The sequence below is a fragment of the Leucoraja erinacea genome, chromosome 30, assembly GCF_028641065.1.
Source record: "Leucoraja erinacea ecotype New England chromosome 30, Leri_hhj_1, whole genome shotgun sequence".
NCBI classification, from domain to species: Eukaryota; Metazoa; Chordata; class Chondrichthyes; order Rajiformes; family Rajidae; genus Leucoraja; species Leucoraja erinaceus.
The window spans coordinates 19977714-19997927 of NC_073406.1; the positions used below are offsets into that span (position 1 = coordinate 19977714).

Genomic DNA, 20214 nt, shown 5'->3' on the forward strand with positions numbered 1-20214 from the left:
AAGATGCGAGTTCAGGGAGGGGAACAGGGATAATATGAAGCAGGTCAGTGCTAAGAGGGGGCATTAGATGTTATGGGACACACAACACAGCAGGGACAATTTACACTTACACCCAAGCCAATTAACCTACAAACCTGCACGTCTTTGGAGTGTGGGAAGAAACCGAAGATCTCAGAGAAAACTCACACGGGGTCACAGGGAGAACGTACAAACTCCGTACAGACTGCAGTTGGGATCAAATCGGGGTCTCTGGCGCTGCAAAGCAGCAACTCTACCGCTGCGCCATGGAATTTTTTGGAACTAAAGTACATAGGCAGTACAGATAGCAGCTAATTAATAGCAGCTAATTAGGGATAGTCAGCATGGCATTGTATTTTTTGAGGAGGTGATCAAGATTGATGAAAGTAAGGCAGGAGATACTGTCTGCATAGTCTTTATTAAAGTAGTTAACAAGGTGGTCTTAAAAAAAAGCAAGTTTATCATTAAAAAAATAAAATAAAAAAAAACTTTTATAGTGCTGTGATGTTTTACTAACCCAAATTGAAGACAGTCTAGCAAAAATACTTTATTACTGTTGACATTACATACTTCTGCCATATAAACAAAATCTATACTCAAACCTATTGAGAAAATAGGCCTGGATTTACAAAGCATGTTGAATCACCTGCTCAGTGCTACATTCAGGTGTAATAACAGGTTACACAAATTTAGAAAAACCACTTACAAAATCCTTTTAATGAAATACGTAACAGAATAGCCTAGATGAGCTTAAGGGTTTACCTATGGCGGTGTGTAATACTTGTTTGAGGATCAAATGTCACTTAATACAAGTGTGAACCACTAGACTATTTTCCAGGGAACAAAGGCTGTTAGCTAATGAGTGGTAAGGTAACTGATAGTCAGGATGTTCTGTCTATTTCCCTTACTCAGCAGGAAACCCAAAGCAAATAACTTGTCACCACAATGGTGCGTCTCTATTGAAAGGCTATTGACTTTCACACCAATTGTACAAAGACCCACATAGTGCATAAGAATAAAACTAAATAAAAGGATTTGATTAAATGTAAAAGGAGTTTTCCGTGTACAAAGTCAGAATGAACAATGAGTTGAGATGGACCAATCTTGCTCACTAAATATAGGTCCAATTACAGTGAACATCATTTCAGATTATAAATCGCTGAAGTGGATCCATGTGTTGCAAGGAACTGCAGATGCTGGTTTACACCGAAGGTAGACACAATGTGCTGGGGCAACGCAGCAGGTCAGGCAGCATCTCTGGAGAAAAAAATATGTTTGGGTGGGTGATGAAGGTCTGAAGGAGGGTCCCGACCCAAAACGTCACCCGTCCTCTCTCTCCAGAGATGTTGCCTGACTCGCTGAGTTACTCCAGCACTTTGTGTCTATCTCTGAAGAGGATCCATGTTGCAGCCAATGCTCCCTGTTCAATTCAAAGCAAATTGGGCAAAAGCATGTTAGTTTCCACAATTTGGTAGTGGTCATGTCTATGCAGCTCAAGCTCCCAGAACCTGATCATATTCAATGCCTTGCTAAAATCTATTTGCCCTCTCCTCTCCATCTACATCCGTGGATGTTGTTTCACATTGCCACAAGGACAACTGAAATACGTCATTAAATACTTCCAAAGAAAGTGGCTAGATCCTTCAGCATTAGATGAAAAGACAACTGCTCAAAGTGGTTTTGCAGGCAAAATAAATCTTGGATTAATGAAGATCTTTGATTAAGGCAAACGCAATGGGTTGACTTGTTATTGCTTTAAGGCAAGATAAATTCAACATTGAGAATTTGCCTGAAGCCGAAAGCTGCGAGAGTAGAAAATAAATCAAACATAATTTAAAAAATAAAAACAATCGAGATGGGGTAATGTTTTAGGAAGATAATTTCAAAGTGTGTAAAGCATCTTGTTTCAGTACTGACACTACGGACAGGAAATTGTCAGCCACAACTTCCTCCAGTCTCTTGTTATTAATGAACTGCCGGAAGTTGAATCAGGCGTTCTGTAACACAGCTCCACCCAGCATCCCACAATAGCTTTAGAGAGAAACTAGTGTTGAGCAAGGAGGCGCAACTGATAACATTGTCAAATTTTTGCCCGGGATTCTGGCAGGAGCCAAGAGACGAGGAAGTTCAAATCCAGGACTAAGAAAGCAGATTAGTAACTTCTAAACCAGTTAAGATGAACTGGGAATCACAGCCAGCTGCATAACCCCAGTAACCAGCATTTACCAGAATAACTAGTAGTAGATGCTGACAGGAATCACAGCGCCCACACCAGTGTGATATGGGATTGATTTGGGATGGGGTGGGGAGGAAGAGAGGGGTGGGGAGAGGAGAAAATGGGGAGAGCAAGAGAGAGAGAGAGAGAGAGAGAGAGAACGAGAGAGAACGAGAGAGAACGAGAGAGAACGAGAGAGAACGAGAGAGAGAGAGAGAACGAGAGAGAACGAGAGAGAATAGGAGAGCGAGAAAGAATAGGAGAGCGAGAAAGAATAGGAGAGCGAGAAAGAATAGGAGAGCGAGAAAGAATAGGAGAGCGAGAGAGGAGAGGGGGAGGGAGTCAGAGGGGAGAAGGAGAGCAAGAGAGAAAGGGAGACAAAAGGGGAGAGGAGGACCAGAAGGATAAAGGTGGAGGGGAAGCACGAATAGAAGGAAGAGAGAGAGAGAAGAAAAAGAGAGGGAGAGGGAGAGGGAGAGGGAAAGGAAGGATGAAGCATAAATGGTGCATTGAAAGTTTCTTTACAGAAAGCAATACTTCAATTTTATGACAGCAGAGCTGATTTTGAATGGAGTAGCAGGCACTGTGGTTCTGGAAACTCCTTGTTGTCCAATTGTCTCCGCGGCTGGTGAACTGAGCATTGCCAGGCCATTCCATTGTAAGCACCATCAAAACATCCATCCTGCATCAGCAGAGCCAGGCAAACTAGACAACGCCCTCCTCACCACGAAAGTGTAGCATGTGTTGTGCCCCAGTCTTCGTTGAAGCCGTTGAAAGTCGGACTGCTCCAGCGCCCTTGGAGAGCGTTATTGTGCGGGGATTTGCCAGCGGGCAGTCACGGCTGCACCTCCTCGCATTGGTTCAGCATGGCCTTGCGGGGCACAGGATCGGGGTCACCCTTGCAGCAGCCGCAGAGACCAGACACTAGCCGCGACCGAAAGGCTTCGGTGCAGAGGACGAAGATAATGCAATTGGCTGCACCCTGGAAGGTGTTCCCTATCCCCTGGTGGGTGGAAAACAGAGAGAGAGAAACAAAATGGTCAGCATGCTGTGCAGAAATATACAGCCGCAATCATTACATTACAGGTTCTGTACACTGCAGTTTCCCAGCCACTGCCAGCAGCCTCACGCCTTGCATCCAACAATGGCTGCTGGTTGAAAATCATTTGTTGCATTGTGCATTGCAATACCCCATAGATGCTGCATAAATGGAAGTCTAACAGACAAGCAATAGTTCAGCTTCACCCACTGCCCACGCTCTGCCCCTTCACCCAGCCCAGTGTTTAGTTTAAGGATGCAGTATGGAAACAGGCCCTTTGGTCACCGAGCCCACGCCGATCATCGATCACGAGTTCTATGTTATTCCACTTTCCCGTCCACTCCCTATACACACAGGAAGAAAATAAACACTCTGTCGAACATCACATCAATTTATACCAAAAAAATTTTTTTTTTTGTCCATCTTTGTTGACAGAGCACTCGTGGGAATGCATGCGACTCACGACGCTACCTCAGGCAACTAATGGCAGGACAAGCCCAGAATGACTGCTCTGTAATCCACGCTACCACAACAGAAGCTCCAGCCTTCACTATTAACTTACTGATAAACAGCCGATGCTCGGTCTCACCAATCCAGGGACACAACTCTCACCGGGAAAACATAACAACCCAGCACAGGAACAGGCCCTTCGGCCCACAATATCCGTGCCAAACACGGTGCCATTAAACTAATCTCTGCCTGGACCTGATCCATACCCTTCATTACCCGATAAGACACAAAACGCTGGAGTTACTCAGCGGGACAGGCAGCATCTCTGGAGAGAAGGACTGGGTGACGTTTCAGGTCGAGACCCTTCTTCAGATCCATGTGCCTATCTAACAGTCTATTCACCGCCACTAATGTATCTGTCTCTGCCCCTGACAGCGCATTCTAGGCACACAATCTCTCCGTTAAAAAGTTGCCCCAAACTTGTCTTTTCTTTTAAAATGAGGTATTTACCTGTTCACCTACAAATAGAACATGTTCAGGGTCAAGAGTTGTGCCGTCACATGCACAAGTGCGGTGAGATACAGGTACAATGACAATCTTGCTTGCAGCAGCAACACAGGCACATAGACACATATAACACAACTGAAAGTAACCATGCAGGTACAGCAGGCAATGAAGAAAACAAATGGCATGTTGGCTTTCATAACAAAAGGATTTGAGTACAAGAGCAAGGATGTCCTACTGCAGTTGTACAGGGCCCTGGTGAGACCGCACCTGGAGTATTGCGTGCAGTTTTGGTCTCCTAATTTGGGGAAGGACATTCTTGCTATTGAGGGAGTGCAGTGTAAGTTCACAAGGTTAATTCCCAGGATGGCGGGACTGTCATATGATGAAAGAATGGGTCGACTGGGCTTATATTCACTGGAATTTAGAAGGATGAGAGGCGATCATAGAAACATATACAATTCTTAAGGGATTGGACAGGCTAGGTGCAGGGAAAATGTTCCTGATGTTTGGGGAGTCCAGAACCAGGGGTCACAGTTTAAGAAGAAGGGGTAGACCATATAGGACTGAGATGAGGAAAAATGTTTTCACCCAGAGAGTTGTGAATCTGTGGAATTCTCTGCCACAGAAGGCAGTGGAGGCCAATTCACCATGTGTATTCAAAAGAGAGTTAGATATAGCTCTTAGGGATAACAGAATCGAGGGATATGGGTAGAAAGCAGGAACAGGGTACTGATTTTGGATGATCAGTCATGATCATATTGAATGGCGGTGCTGGCTTGAAGGGCCGAATGGCCTACTCCTGCATCGACGTTCTCTGTTTCTAACACGCAAAAGTAGAAATTATGCATATTTTTTTATTTTATTTTATTTTATTTTATTTTAATTTCCAAGACAGTGGAAAGAAAATGACTGCAAAAGATAATATTGCATATCATACAAGAAGCATGGTGCTGGTGGGGACCACCATACTTACATGTAGCATCACCAGGATTCGATTCTGCACAGCATCGGAGTTGTAGAGCGTCAGTATAAACCTCACCGTGCTCCACATTCTCAGGAAGATGAATATGATGGGTATCAGGGTCAGCTTGCGGTCAGCAATGGAAGACCTGGCGTGGTGACTGGAACTGCTGGTGAGGATCGGGCGATACTCTGACAAGGCTTCATGCTGAGAAACAGAAAGATAAACGACACATCATTTCCACTGAAGGGAGAATTTTCGGTGCGCAGTGAAGAACATACGTCTGCAGACAGATTCAAGAACTTTGGAGAAACAAGGAACTGCTGGTTTACCGAGGGACGACACCAAGTGCTGGAGTAACTCAGCGGGTCAGGCAGCATCCCAGGAGAACATGGATAGATGACATTTCGGGCTGGGAATCATCTTCATACTCTTTACGCTCATCAGAGTGGAGATACTGGGATGTCAGTCTGATGCAGGGTCCCAACCCAACACGTTACTTATCCTCCAGAGATGCTGCCTAACCGGCTAAGTTACTCCAACATTTTTAGCCAACTTTCACTTTTACAGCTCCTAATGAAACATCATCTCTGGAGAACATGGATAGGTGACGTTTTGTGTCGGGATCCTTCTTTAGACTCATCACATATGGAGCTGGGCGTCCGGAGTGCGGGTGAGCAACCAGATGACTTTCCACAAGAACCTTGGAGACACTAACTCCTTTCCAAGTCAAACAATCTTCCATTAAATGCACAGAAAAGCAAGGTGCTGGAGGAACTCAGCGGGTCAGGCAGCATCTGCGGAAGGGGTGAATGGGAGAATGTTTTGGGTTGGAACCCATTGAGTTCCTCCAGCACTTGGTGCTTTGTTCCAGATTCCAGCATTTGCAGTGTATCCTTGTATTTCCATTACATAGTGTATCAGAGGCCCAAGTAACATGCTTGCAATTCAAGAGAGCCATCCATCCATCATTTATTCATACGGATCTTACTAAACGGATTAGTTTTTGACTAGAGCAAATTAAAATTAATTCAAAACAGGTGGGTTAGCCAAGTTGTATCATCACAGCTCGTTTTCATGACCATTCTTGAACAGGATGAAGTAATTTTCTTGGCGTGGGAAGAGATGAATGGGATGAGTTCAGTAAAACTGACAGTCGGTATGGGTAATGACTGCATCCTGATATGCTGCAGTTAACGAGGCAGTAGGAGAGAGGGTTAAAAAAAAAATAACAGGGAGGCAGAGTGGCGCAGCTGGTTGCCAGAGACCTGGGTTCGATCCCGACCTCGGGTGCTATCTGTGTGGAGTTTGCACGTTTTCCCGGTAACCGTGTGGGTTTCCTCATGGTACTCCGGTTTCCTCCCACATTCCAAAGACGTGCGGGTTTGTAGGTTAACAGACCTCTGTAAATTGCTTCTAGTGTGTAGAGAGTGCGTGAGAACGTGGGATAAGACAGAACTGGTGTGAAAGGGTGATCGATGTTCAGTGTGGACTCGGGGGGCTGAACAGCCCGTTTCCAAACTTCATCTTTACATATACTCAAACACAACAGGCTAGGGTGCACAAAACCGAACCCAGCCATAAATACGCATGGTCACAGAGAGAAAGAGTCAGTCCCACTGAGTGACAGGAAAGGCGGGTAATCGAGAAATCCAACAATCATTTTTTTTTTTTTTTAAATACTATAGATGCTGGTAAATTGAGATAAAAACAGGAAATGCAAGAAAAACTCAGCAGGTCAATTGGCTTCTGAAGAAATACAATTAGCTTTTATGTTTCCAATAGAAAGGTCAAAGGAAACCTCTTCACCCAATAAGTGGTGGGGAATCTGGCTGATCGTCCAAAATCAGTACCCGCTTCTGGCTTTCCCTCCCCCATAATCCCTTGATTCCTTTAGCCCTAAGAGCTAAATCTAACTCTCTTGAAAACATCCAGTGAATTGGCCTCCACTGCCTTCTGTGGCAAAGAATTCCACAGGTTTACAACTCTCTGGGTAAAAACATTTTTCCTCACCTCAGTCCTACATGGCCAACATTCTTAAACCGTGACCCCTGGTTCTGGACTTCCCCCAACATGGGGAACATTTTTCCTGCATCTAGTTCTTGGCCTTTCCAGAAGAAGGTCCTGACTGTCTACTCTATCTATACCTCTTGTAATGTTATATACTACTACTTCTACCAGGTCAGGACCTCTGTCCAGTCCGAAAAGTCATCTATCTATTTCCCTCCACAAATGCTGCCTGATCTGCTGGGTCCCTCCAGAAGTGTGTTTGTGTGGGTGGATTAAATGGTTTGTTTCTCTGCCGTACATCACCCTGTGCAGTCCTGTGTGCTGGGAACATAACAGCAGGTGGCGAGGACAAACATGCTCTTGCACAGAAGGGGAGAACTACCTCTGGGAGGCTTCACCTCCCGGTGCTGTGACCCAGGGAATAATCACTCTGGCTCTCCACGGTGTTTATTTCAATCCATGGAAAATAGGGTTCAGCCAAGAACTACTTTCAACAGGTTGATCAACAATAACAACTACTACCTCTCAAAATTGACATGCCTTCCTTCATCTCCAAAGGAAAAGCTAGGCCTGGATAGAGTGGATGTGGAGAGGATGTTTCCACTAGTGGGAGAGTCCAGGACCAGACGTCATAGTCTCAGAATTAAAGGACGTTCTTTTAGGAAGGAGATGAGGAGGAATTTCTTTAGTCCGAGGGTGGAATTCTTTGCTGTGGAGGCAAAGTCAGTGGCAGAGAGAGATTGATTCTTGATTAGCACGGGTGTCGGAGGTTATGGGAGAAGGCAGGAGAATGGGGTTAGGAGTGAGAGATAAATCAGCCATGATTGAATGGCGGAGTAGACTTGATGGGCTGAATGGCCCATGTCCATGACTATCACTTATGATTTTATGATTGGGAGTCAACAACACGGAGTCAAAGTTCCTTCCGAACAATTCCATCCTGCAGGGTACTGATTGTGGATGATCAGCCATGATCACATTGAATGGCGGTGCTTGTTCGAAGGGCCGAATGGCCTACTCCTGCACCTATTGTCTATTGCCTAGAACACCAACAATGCCTTTCAACGATTGAATCAAACCAAATCATTCTTGCTTGCCATTGATTGATTCAGGAGCATTTACTGGTTCATCCTTTGACCCAAGGCCAGAGGTTGGAGGTCATCCATCCCACAGCTTAACTGCGGGGTTAACGGTGCGGGCTCTTAACCCTGTGTGGGAAGGCACTGCAGATGCTGGTTCACACTGAAGATAGACAAAAATGCTGAAGATAGACAAAAACTCAGCGGGACAGGCAGCATCTCAGGAGAGAAAGAATGGGTGACGTTTGTTCCTGGCTAGCAGATGCCACACGTCAACCCATAACAATGCCTCTGTATTACCTCTAGGTTGACTTGGATGTTAAAAATTTAACTGATTAAAAGATACAGCATGGAAACAGGCCCTTCGGCCCACTGACTCCACACGGACACATCGATCACCAGCTCATAGTAGTTCTATGTCGTCCTAGATTCTCATCCACTCCGTACACACGAAGAACAATTTAGAAACTAAAAACCTACAAACCCACACACCTCTGGGATGTAGGGGGGGTGGGGTGGGGGGGTAGGAAACAGGAGCACCTGGAGGAAACCCACACGATCCTGGAGCGAATGTGCAAACTGCACACAGACTGCACCCGAGGTCAGGATCGAACCCGTGTCTCTGGCGCCATGAGCGAGCTGTTCTACCAGTTACGCCACTGTGCCGCCCGACATTGAAACCCAAAACATTATCCCCAGCTCCATCTTCATCCCAGAGGATGGAAATAGAGCGATGTTTTGCAGCTGCGTCCCATTGTGAAGGGGGTGAGCCAGCACAAGGCCACTGCACTCTCCAAGGGGATACAGCCAAGGGATAAAGGGTTTCCATGGCAACCACATGTGAAACCAAGGAAGTAACATCGTCAACATGGTCATGAAAAGCTGGAGTCCTGGTGAGTTTCATTATCTGTAGAACTCATTTAACACCGAGCCCACGGCTAACAATCCATTTCCTTTATTGTCGTTACACTTTTTGCATATCTTTCATTCATTTGTTCTATATCCCTCTACATTACTGTCCATATCTCTGGTTTTCCTTTCCCCTGACTCTCAATCTGAAGAAGGGGAGATGCACAGAGTCTCTTGCCCAGAATCGGTGAATCGAGGACCGGAGAACATAGGTTTAAGGTGACGGGGAAAAGATTTAATAGGAATCTGAGGGGTAACCTTTTCCACACATAGGGTGGTGGGTGTATGGAACAAGCTGCCAAAGGAGGTAATTAAGGCTGGGACTATCCCAACGTTTAAGAAACAGTTAGACAGGTACATGGATAGGACAGGTTTGAAGGGATATGGACCAAACGCAGGCAGGTGGGACAGTGTAGCTGGGACATGTTGGCTGGTATGGACATGTTGGGCCGAAGGGCTCGTTTCCAAGCTGCATCACTCTCCGACACAAAGGGTCTCAACCCAAAACGTCACTAATTCCGTTTCTCCAGGGATACTGTCTGACCAACTGAGTTACTCCAGCGTTCCTTCCTATACATTTCATCGGCATGGTCAGTGGACCTCCCTCCTTCCCCTTGCCCCCACGAATCGCCAATGTATACCGAGTAGCGTGGAGGACATTGTGCTGTCGGATACCTTGCTGAACTCAGTTGGGAGTGTGGCAGAACCAGTGGGGTCAAGGGCGGGCGGGCGGCCATTTTGACAACCTGGCCCAATGCCTCTCACAGTCTTGTGATATCCCAGGGCTACTCTCGACAGATAGTCACTGTTCTAATCTTGGAGAGACGGCATCCAATTCAGACAAGGCAGGCTCTTACAAGAGCAGTGTGATAATCATCGGGAATGTGTCAGCAATGACTAAGGGACAATGTTTGGACTGCGCCCACTAAACCACAGCCAACGTCTAAATAAAGGACCTTTTGTTCATAGTGGAAAAGATCAACATTGTGAAGTTGCAGCAGCCCGTTAAAATGAAGTGAACAGCTGATTCGAGTTTGCTATCTGCTTCACTTTAATCAGGCCAACCTTTCCTCCACAAACAAGTCTAAGCATTTGCCTAATTCCATCTGAAACCCAAGGATTAAGATTGTACATAATTGGGAATTTGAAAGAATGAAACAACTTGTTCCATTACATGTGACCACTCAATTAGTAGCTTGAACAGAAGATTATTTCTCTGAGATTATCCCTGTAGAAGGCCTGGTATTAGTTTAGGCAAAAGTAATTTGCCTATTTTTAAATAAATCTAGAATGAAAAGCTAGTAACTAATGAATTGCTGTGAGAATTCACAATGTTCTCCAAAGTCCACAACTAACAGCAAAGTGATTACCTCCTGAAATGGCCCGGCGAGTTACTCATCGAGTGATGGAGTGTGGAAACAGGCCCTTCGGCCCAACTTGCCCATACCGGCCAACAATGTCCCAGCTACACTAGTCCCACCTGGTCCATATCCCTCCAAAGTTGACCTATCCAAGTACCTGTCTAACTGTTTCTTAAATTTGGGATATTCTAGGCCTCAACTACCTCCTCTGGCAGCTTGTTCCATACACCCACCATCCCTGGAAAAAAGGAACAGGTAACGTTTCGGGTTGGAACCCTTCTTCATGCATTACATGATGTACAAGATTCTGGGTAGATGCTGCAACAATGTTATCCTTGTGCTGGTATTTAAAAGGTGGAGCAGTTTCAGAATAATATGTATTTTATTTAACGTGGAGATAAAGAATGCCCTCTCCCTGGAATTCTTCCTCGGAACTGCATCAACTGAATTACTGGGATGGACACAGTGAATAGAAAGGGTGAATGTGCAGTCTTTCAGCCAGATTAGGGGAATCAAGAACCAGAGGACATGGGTTTAAAGTAAGGGGAGGAGAGGTGGGAATTGATTCAATAGGAATCGGAGGGGCAACCTTTTCCACACATATGTCATGGCTGATCATCCAAAATCAGTACCCCGTTTCTGCTTTCTCCCCAAGTTCAGTTGCCTGATAATAGCTGGGAAGAAAGGTGTGCATTTTCACACTTCTGTACCTTTTGCCTGATGGGAGAGGGGAGAAGAGGGAGTGGCCAGGATGCGACTCGTCCATGAATATCATAATGATAGGAGTAGAATTAGGCCTTTCAGCCCATCATGTCCGCTCTGCCATTCAATCACCTCCCCCTCCTAACACTATTTTCCTGCCTTCTCCCCATAACCTCTGACACCTGTACTAATCAAGAATCTATCCATATCTGCCTTAAATATATCCACTGACTGCCTCCATAGCCTTCTGTGGCAAAGAATTCCAGATTCACCACCCTCTGACTAAAGAAATTCCTCCTCATCTCCTTTCTAAAATAATGTCTTTAATTATGCTACTGGTGAACTGATTATCTTCGGATCAATGGAAGACGGATGTAAGCTGACTGCATTTCATAAATGTCTACTTAATTGTGGCTTAATAACGGCAAAAAAAAAAACATACTTAAATTCTGGAAAAATGTACCCACACCAACGCTCAGAATGTGGATTTCATGTCGGAAATGTTACATCTTGAAGATATGAGATTCGTCCTATCAGGCAAATCGGACCAATTCTTAAAGTTTTGGTCTCCCTTTATCGACTTATTACAAGCATGTGGTGCAACACAACCTTAGAAATTAACTGTTTCAGAACCGGGTGAGGGGTGGGTAAGGATACGAAGTAGGTATATCCCTTTCAATTTCTCTTCATTTCTTTATTCTTTTTTTTTCTTATTTCACATCACCTTCTTGTTTTCTCTTTTGGGCTATATGGCCTGATGGGCTCTTTTTTTCCCTATTTTTTCACAAATTAACAATATTACTACTTTATATAATATTCTCTTTCTCTCTATTTCTTGCTTTTCTTACTCTTCTTTTTTACTATTAAATTTAAAATAAGAAGTTGTACATGAAATGTAATATGCTATTCATGTTTTATATTATTGTACACTACTTCTAATAAAAATATTTAAAAAAAAAAATAATAATGCTACTGGTCTTGCCGAGGCAGCGCGAGGTATAAACGGAGTCAATGGAAGGGAGGTTGGTTTGTGTGATGGTCTGGGCTGCGTGCACATTTCGCTGCAATTTCTTGCAGTCTTGGATGGAGCTGTTCCCAAACTAACCTGTGAAGGTTATGAACCTACACATTGTACTTGTGTACAGCTTGAATGCACTCATGTCTGGTATGATCTATTTAGGAAGGAACTGCAGATGCTGGTTTAAACAGAAGACAAACACAAAAAGCTGGAGTAACTCAGCAGGACAGGCAGAATCTCTGGAGAGAAGAAATGGGTGACATTTCGGGTGGAGACCCTTCTCGACCCAAAACGCCACCCATTCCTTCTCTTGAGATGTTGCCTGACCTGTTGAATTACTCCAGATTTGTATGGTATGATTTCACTGGATAAGATGCAAACAAAGAATTTTCACTGTATCTTGATACACATGACAATACTGAACCAATACCAAAATAGTCAGTGTACTCATTTTATTTTTATAAAGCAATGCATTCTCCATTCAGTTGGTCATGTGTTTGTATATTGACATCCCCACTTCTCTACATACTCAACTACAACATTACAAATTGAATCCTGCAGATCTTTTCACACTTTCTAAACTTGGGTCTATACTAGGCTTTAATGAATCAAAAGAGAATTAAAATGTTGTGTCCCAAGTGGATCCTACAACACTCAAGACAACCAGTAAAGTCATCCTGGCTATCCTAGTTAGTGTTTATGCTTTGGTCAACATCACTGAAATAGATTATCTGCTCATTATCAGCTTTCTGTTTGCTGAGAACAAATGGACTGCCACTTCACACAATGCACGTGGCCACTTTTTGGAAGTATTCTGGCTATAAACTTCTTTGGAAGATCCTTAAAGGCAATGTTTAATCATATGGACCCGTGTCGTTTCTCACTACATCCTGCACTGCCAGATAGGACTGCAATTAGCTAGGCTGCCTTCTGACAGTCAAATGTCACCATGCTTCATGCCGAGCTTCATGCAGTCTCAGTACCCAACCGTTGCATCACGGCCTGGTTCGGCATTGAAGCGAAGAAGAAAGTGCCCAGTCCATCACGGGTACTCACCTCCCCACCATCGAAGGGATTTACCGGCGTCGCTGCCTCAAAAACGCAGCCGGCATCATCAGAGACCCACACCACCCCAGCCACACACTCGTATCACCCCTGCCATCAGGAAGATGATATACCAGCCTGAAAAATAACATCCAGGTTCAGAAACAGGTTCCCCCCCCCAACAGCCATTAGGCTACAATTAAACACTACAACCTCCAAGGTAGACGAAAATGCTGGAGAAACTCAGCGGGTGAGGCAGCATCTATGGAGCGAAGGAAATAGGCAACGTTTCGGCCCGAAACGTTGCCTATTTCCTTCGCTCCATAGATGCTGCCTCACCCGCTGAGTTTCTCCAGCACTTTTGTCTACCTTCGATTTACCAGTTCCTTCTTAAACTACAACCGCTAAATAATCTCTGAACTGCACAGATTTGGGGAACATTGGTTTTGCCTTTTTGCACGTGTGTGCATGCGAGACACATGACGATAAAACACTCGTGACAATGCTTAAAGCCTGCACACCAGGGTGGTCCAGACTCAGAGGGCCAACCCAAAACATCGCCTGTCCATTTGCTCCAGAGATGCCGCCCGACTCGGAGTTACTCCAGCACTTTTCCAGTCCCTGTCTTTCAAAACCTGCATCTGCAGTTCCTTATTTCCACATTCACCCAGAAGTGACTGTAGGTGACAGGAGAAATCTCACAACAAGCACAGCCAATTTGAAGAAGGGTCCCAATCCACCTATCCAGAGGCTACCTGACTCGCCAAGTTCCTTCAGCACTTACTTGGTGTTCTATGAAAGATTCCAGCATCTACAGTCCCTTGTCTCCACCACCAATTTGACTGTTGTGCTCAAAGACCCTAGTCTTCATCCCACTCTCTCCCTCAACATTTCCCCATTCCAAATTGGTTTTGGAACGCTGGGTTTATTGTGCCTGGATTGCTAGTCTGGAGATTGAAACAAATCCCACAACGTAGTGAGAAAATTAAAATTCATGCCATTAAATCTGGAATCAAAGTCAGTAACGGAGACATAGAGCAATACAGCAAAGAAAAGGCTTTTCGGCCCTCAATGTTTGTGATGTACTTGATGCCGTTAATTTAATCTGATCTGCCTGTATATGACCCATATCCCGCTATTCCACGCCTATTTAAATGGCTCTTCCTTCCTCGTGTCCGGCCATCTTCTATATCACGTCTTTACGGTGGTTGGCGCAGGCGAGCGCAGCGGCATTTGGTTTGACCAGGTAATCTTCGGTACATTGTGGGGCTTGGCTACATCTCATGATGTCTTCCATCACACACACACGCGCACACACACACGTGCACACACACACACACGCACAAAGTTGTTATTTTCCATTTCTTCATGGACACCTTGCAGCGTCCTTCACGAACCGCAGGTGGTTCAGTGTTTTCCAGACAGCCCGAGGTTGATCGTGGCCGGTAGCAAGGCATTCGTCTGGGGTGATGCCTCTCTCCATCCATTGGGTTGTCTGGCTGCCAAAGAGCTCTTAAACTCCACAATTAAATCAGCCTCCATCACCACCCCAGGCAATGCGTTCCAAGTCCCCACCATTGTGTAAAAAAACTTGCCCTGCACATCTCCTTTAAACATTCCCCCTCTCACATTATAGTTATGCCCTCTAGTGTTGAACATTGCCACCCTCGGATGTCTGTCTGTCTGTCTGTCTACTCTAACCATTAAACCATGCCTCTCATAATTCTTTATGCTTTTATCAAGTCTCCCCTCAACCTCAGGTGTTCTGGAGAAAGCAATGCAAGTTTATCCAACTTCAAATACAGCCTGACCAGTGTATTGTAGAGCTGCAACATGACTTCCCGACTCTTGTACTCAATGCCCCCAGCAATGAAGGCAAGCATACCATATGCCTTCAATACCACTATCTACCTGTGCTGCCATCTTCAGCGAACATGGACTCCATGATCCCTCTGCACATCAATGTAGTCAAGGAAGGTGGACAAAAAGCTGGAGGAACTCAGCGGGCGAGGCAGCATCTATGGTGCGAAGGAATGGGTGACGTTTCGGGTCGAGACCGTTCTTCAGACTGATCAAGGATCTTGTCGTTAGCTGTACACTCTCCCCTTACATTCGACCTTCTAGAGAGCAACACCTCACACTTGTGCGGATTAAACTCCATTCACCATCTCTTCGCCTGATCTATATCTTCTGACAGCCTCCCTCAGTCTGCAACTCTTACAATTCTGGTGATGTCAGCAAACCTACTCACCAACCCATCTACATTTATGTCCAAGTCATTTACATTTATACATATATATCACAGCACAGATCCCGACGAAACTCTACAGGTCACAGCCAGAACATCCACCTCCATCACAGTTATCTTTCTTCATTGAATTAGCCAGTTCTGAATCCATTCGACTATCATTAGTGAGGGACATCCTTCTGCCTCACATGTACAGAAGGCTACCAGGATTAGAGGGTATGAACTACAAGGAGAGGTTGGACAAGCTTAGATTGTTTTCTTTTGACTGCTGGAGGTTAAGGGAAGACCAGATAAAAGTATACAAAATTAGGAGTGGCATAGATGGGGTAGACAGTCAGAACCTTTATCCCAGGGTGGAAATATCAAAGACTCGAGGGTATAGCTTTAAGGCGAGAGAAACAACGTTTAATCGTGGGCAGCGCGATGGCGCAGCAGTAGAGTTGCTACCGTGATCTGCGTGAGTTTTCTCCAAGATCTTCGGTTTCCTCCCACTCCAAAGACGTCCAGGTTTGTAGGTTAATTGGCTTAGTGTAAATGTAAAAATGATCCCTAGTGTCTGTAGGGTAGTGTTAATGTGCGGGGATCGCTAGTCGCTGGTGTGGACTCGGTGGGCCAAAGGGCCTGTTTCCGCTCTGTATCGCGAAACTAAACTTTAAAATAGATATATATATATATATATAAACTATAAAACTATAGAGGGTGGTGGATGCCTCGAACATTCTGTGAGGGACAGTGGTGGAGGCAGATATGATAGTGGCGTTAGAGGCTTTTGGAAAGGCACATGGATATGTAGGGAATGGAGGGATATGGATCACGTGCAGGCAGATGAGATTAGTTCGACACAAACATTGTGGGCTGAATGGCCTGTTCCTGTGCTGTACTGTTCTCCATTTTATTTTTGTTGGTCATCTCGTCCCTTTGTTTCAACTCTCCACATCCCATGGAAGATTTTTTTTGCACCTTCCTCACAGCTCACTACCCCACATAGCTCTGCGTCATCACCAACTTAGATAAGTTTCATCCAAGATATTAATGCATCAACTTAAAAAGATCTCTTATTGATAAGACATATAACCAATGGGAAAGTCTCGGAATTAGAAGGATCGGGGATATGTACGAAATGGGAAACCTACTATCATTCCAACAACTACAATTAAAATTTAAATTGAAAAACAACCAATATTTTAAACATCTTCAGATTTGCGACTGTGAAAAAATATATACAAGGATATCAAAAAGTAACTCCTGACTTATTGGAAGAAGCAATGAATATTGAAGCTGACTCACAAAAATTAATATCCTATTTATATAATAGTATTTTAAATATAGACCTACCATCGACAGAGGTACTTAGAGAAGAGTGGGAACGGGAATTAATGATAAAAAACTTTTCACGAATGTTAATGGGAAAATCAACCCTATGTATATTCACGAATGTTCAATTAATGTAAGACATAATCTAATTCAACATTTAAAATTTGTATATAGATTATATTATTCAAAAACAAGATTGAACAAATTTTATCCAAATATATCCGCCACTTGTGATAAATGTCTAGCCCAAAAGGCAACTAAACACACTCCTTAGTTCTCCGCATAAAACTTTATAGATTTTGGAATGATATTTTTTTTTTATTTTTAAAATTATTCAAGACAAGACATGGAACCTAATACTGAAATGAATATATTTGATGTAATGGAAGATGGGAATAAATTGAACACATCTCAAAATCTATTCCTTAACTATGGTTTAATAATAGCAAAAAAATTAATACTTAAATTTTGGAAGGGTACATCAATACCAACGCTTAAAATGTGGATTGCAAGTATGTTGGACACCGCTCATCTTGAGGAAATGCGATTCCTCCTAATGGATAAATCAGACCAATTCATAACGAGTTGGTCTCCATTCGTCGTTTTTTTGGAATCATATGGTGCAACACAATTGTAAAAAATAACTTTCAGGACTGGACGAGGGTTGGTCAAGATTATAAATAATGATCTCCTTTTCTTTTTTATTTTATTTTCTTTTCACTATTTTCTCTCTCAACTTTCTTCATTTACTCGTTTTCTTTCTACACACACTATATATTTCACATCTTTCTATCCTTTACTATCTAACTTCTTTTTCTTATTCTCATCTTTTTTCAATGTAACAAAAAAAAAAAGAAATTGTACATAAAATGTATTATGAAAGTTTGGTGCCATATGACTGTACTTACTTCCAATAAAATATTTTAAAAATAAATAAATAAATAAAAAGATCTTCCATTCTTTGACCAATTCTATGCGAATAAAATGTTACGCTCATTGTACTTCCCCATCCAAGTACCACAAAAATCCCCCATTCCTTTTTCTCACCGTTATCCATGAGCAACAGCCTTGTAGCGCTCGCTGTGGTACAACTTCCACATTCTCACTAAGCAGGGCCAAACCCCCCAAATTCCCTTTTTGTTGTTTGTTTTCGTTCCACCCTCCCACGGTAACACTCACCATGCCTCCTCAACAACTTTTCAGAAACTTCCAAAAAAAAAAAAATCAAATCCACTAATTAATGTACGCAGGAACGATCGCGCCGTTTAAGAAACATTTAGGCAGGTACATGGATATAACAAGTTTAGAGGGGTTTTGGGCCAGACTCAGGCAGGTGGGACTAGTGTAAATGGGATATATTGGTCAGGATGGGCAAGTTGGGCCGAAGGGCCTGTTTATATGCTGCGTGACCCCTCCTCATCTCTAAGGGAAGGGACCACACTTGCTCACACTTTCTTGATAAGTATAACCTAATTTCTGCTATTCCTTTTTTTTTTTTTTTAAAAACACTCTCCAGCAGACACACGTCAATTTATAAGAAATGGCAACCAGAACATCGTACTGTACTTCAGCCGAGGTCTAATCAAGTCCAATTTTCAAATCCATCACCAAAATAAACATGTGTTCAAGAAGGAACTGCAGATGCTGGAAGATCGAAGGTACACAAAAATGCTGGAGAAACTCAGCGGGTGCAGCAGCATCTATGGAGCGAAGGAAATAGGCGACGTTTCGGGCCGAAACCCTTCTTCAGACTGATGGGGGGTGGGGGGGGGGGGAGAAGGAAGGAAAAAGGGAGGAGGAGGAGCCTGAGGGCGGGGGATGGGAGGAGAAATAAACAAAATAAACATCCCTGAAAGGTACTAATTTGAGCAAAACGTTTTGTGATGGTTTTTCAATTATCAGAATCTAGAGGAATAAAATCTAGAGGACTGAAAAATTCAATCTTGCAATTAAAAGAGAGCCTTGCTACACATAGAACAGCGCAGTGTAGCAACAGGTCCTTCGGTCCACAATGTCAGTGACAAACACGATGCCAGGTTAAACTCATCTCCTCTGCATGCACATCATCCATATCCATGTGCCTATCTAAATGCTCCATTGTATCTGCTTCCACTATCCACTCCTGGCAGCATAATTCCAGGCACCCACCAAACCTGCCCCCACACACCTCTTCCTCTCACGTTAAAGCTATGCCCGTTAGCCCTTGACATTTCCACCCTGGGAAAAAGGTTCTGACTGTCTACCCTATCCATTGCTCTCATAATTATGCACACACCTCTATCAGGTCTCCCCTCAATGTTCCAGAGAGAAATAATCCATGTTTGTCCAACCTCTCCTCAAGTATCAAGTATCCTCGACTGAAAAGTCATTGGGTTTTGACGGCAGAGACTGACACATTCCTGATTAGTAAGGGTTATGAGGAGAAGGCAGGAGAATGGGGTTGATAGATCAGCCATGTTTGAATGCTAGAGTGAACAAGATGGGCCGAATGGCCTAATCCTGCTCTTCTGACTTGAACCGAGTAGAATCGAGACACTTATTTATAGAACGACAACCTTCATTCTTTTGGAACCCTGACCTTAAGAAGAATGCAACAGTCTTCTCTCTTACCGCTCTGTAGATGTGCTTCTTGATGAGGATGTAGAGTATTGGCAGGGTGATGTAGGCCACGAATTCCCAGATTTTGCCCGTCAAAAGCATCCATAAGACGTTGTCCTCTGCCTCGATGCTGACCCAGCACCAGCCCACCGACACGTCAGAAGCATCGTAACCTATCTTCTGCAGGCCGACTGCAGCCACAGTGATGACCAAAGGCACGAGCCAACTGTTGAGGAAAAAACACAATCAATGTGAATGATGAATACATTCCATAGTTTAGAGACTCAGCGCAGAAACAGGCCCTTAGGCCCGAGTCTGTGCCGACCAGCGATCCCCGCACACTAACACTATTCCACACACACACACGGGACAATTTACAATTATACCAAGCTAATTAATGCATAAATCTGTATGTCTTTGGAACGTGGGAGGAGACAGCAGATGACCCAGACAGTCACAGAGAGAACGTACAAACTCCGTACAGACAGCACCTGTGGTCAGGATCGAACCAGGGTCTCTGGCGCTGCAAGGCAGCAACTCTACCTGCTGCTCCACCGTCACCCCTTAATTCAATACAGAACCAATGTCCATTAGGAGTGGATGAACACATTCCATCCATTCCACCGATGGACTGCTCTCCCGTCCCGGGGAAGAGGGATTGTGGCATGGATGGTCACAGCGACATTCCCCACAAGTGACACAATGGTGCAGCGGTAGAGTTGTCGCCTTACAGCACCAGAG

At 44.1% G+C, this 20214-nt stretch overlaps 1 protein-coding gene across 1 annotated transcript in view; it reads right to left on the reverse strand.

The window, feature by feature from the left end:
- Positions 1-404: 404 nt before the first annotated feature.
- gpr157 (G protein-coupled receptor 157) overlaps positions 405-20214 on the reverse strand; it is a 32211-nt gene continuing 12401 nt past the window's right edge. Inside the window, exons 2-4 of the mRNA XM_055659614.1 lie at positions 19486-19699; positions 5203-5397; positions 405-3236 (exon numbers count right to left, since the gene is read on the reverse strand). Of these exons, the coding sequence (XP_055515589.1) occupies positions 3069-3236; positions 5203-5397; positions 19486-19699 (577 nt within the window). The 3' untranslated portion in view covers positions 405-3068. The remainder of the gene's footprint in view (positions 3237-5202; positions 5398-19485; positions 19700-20214) is intronic.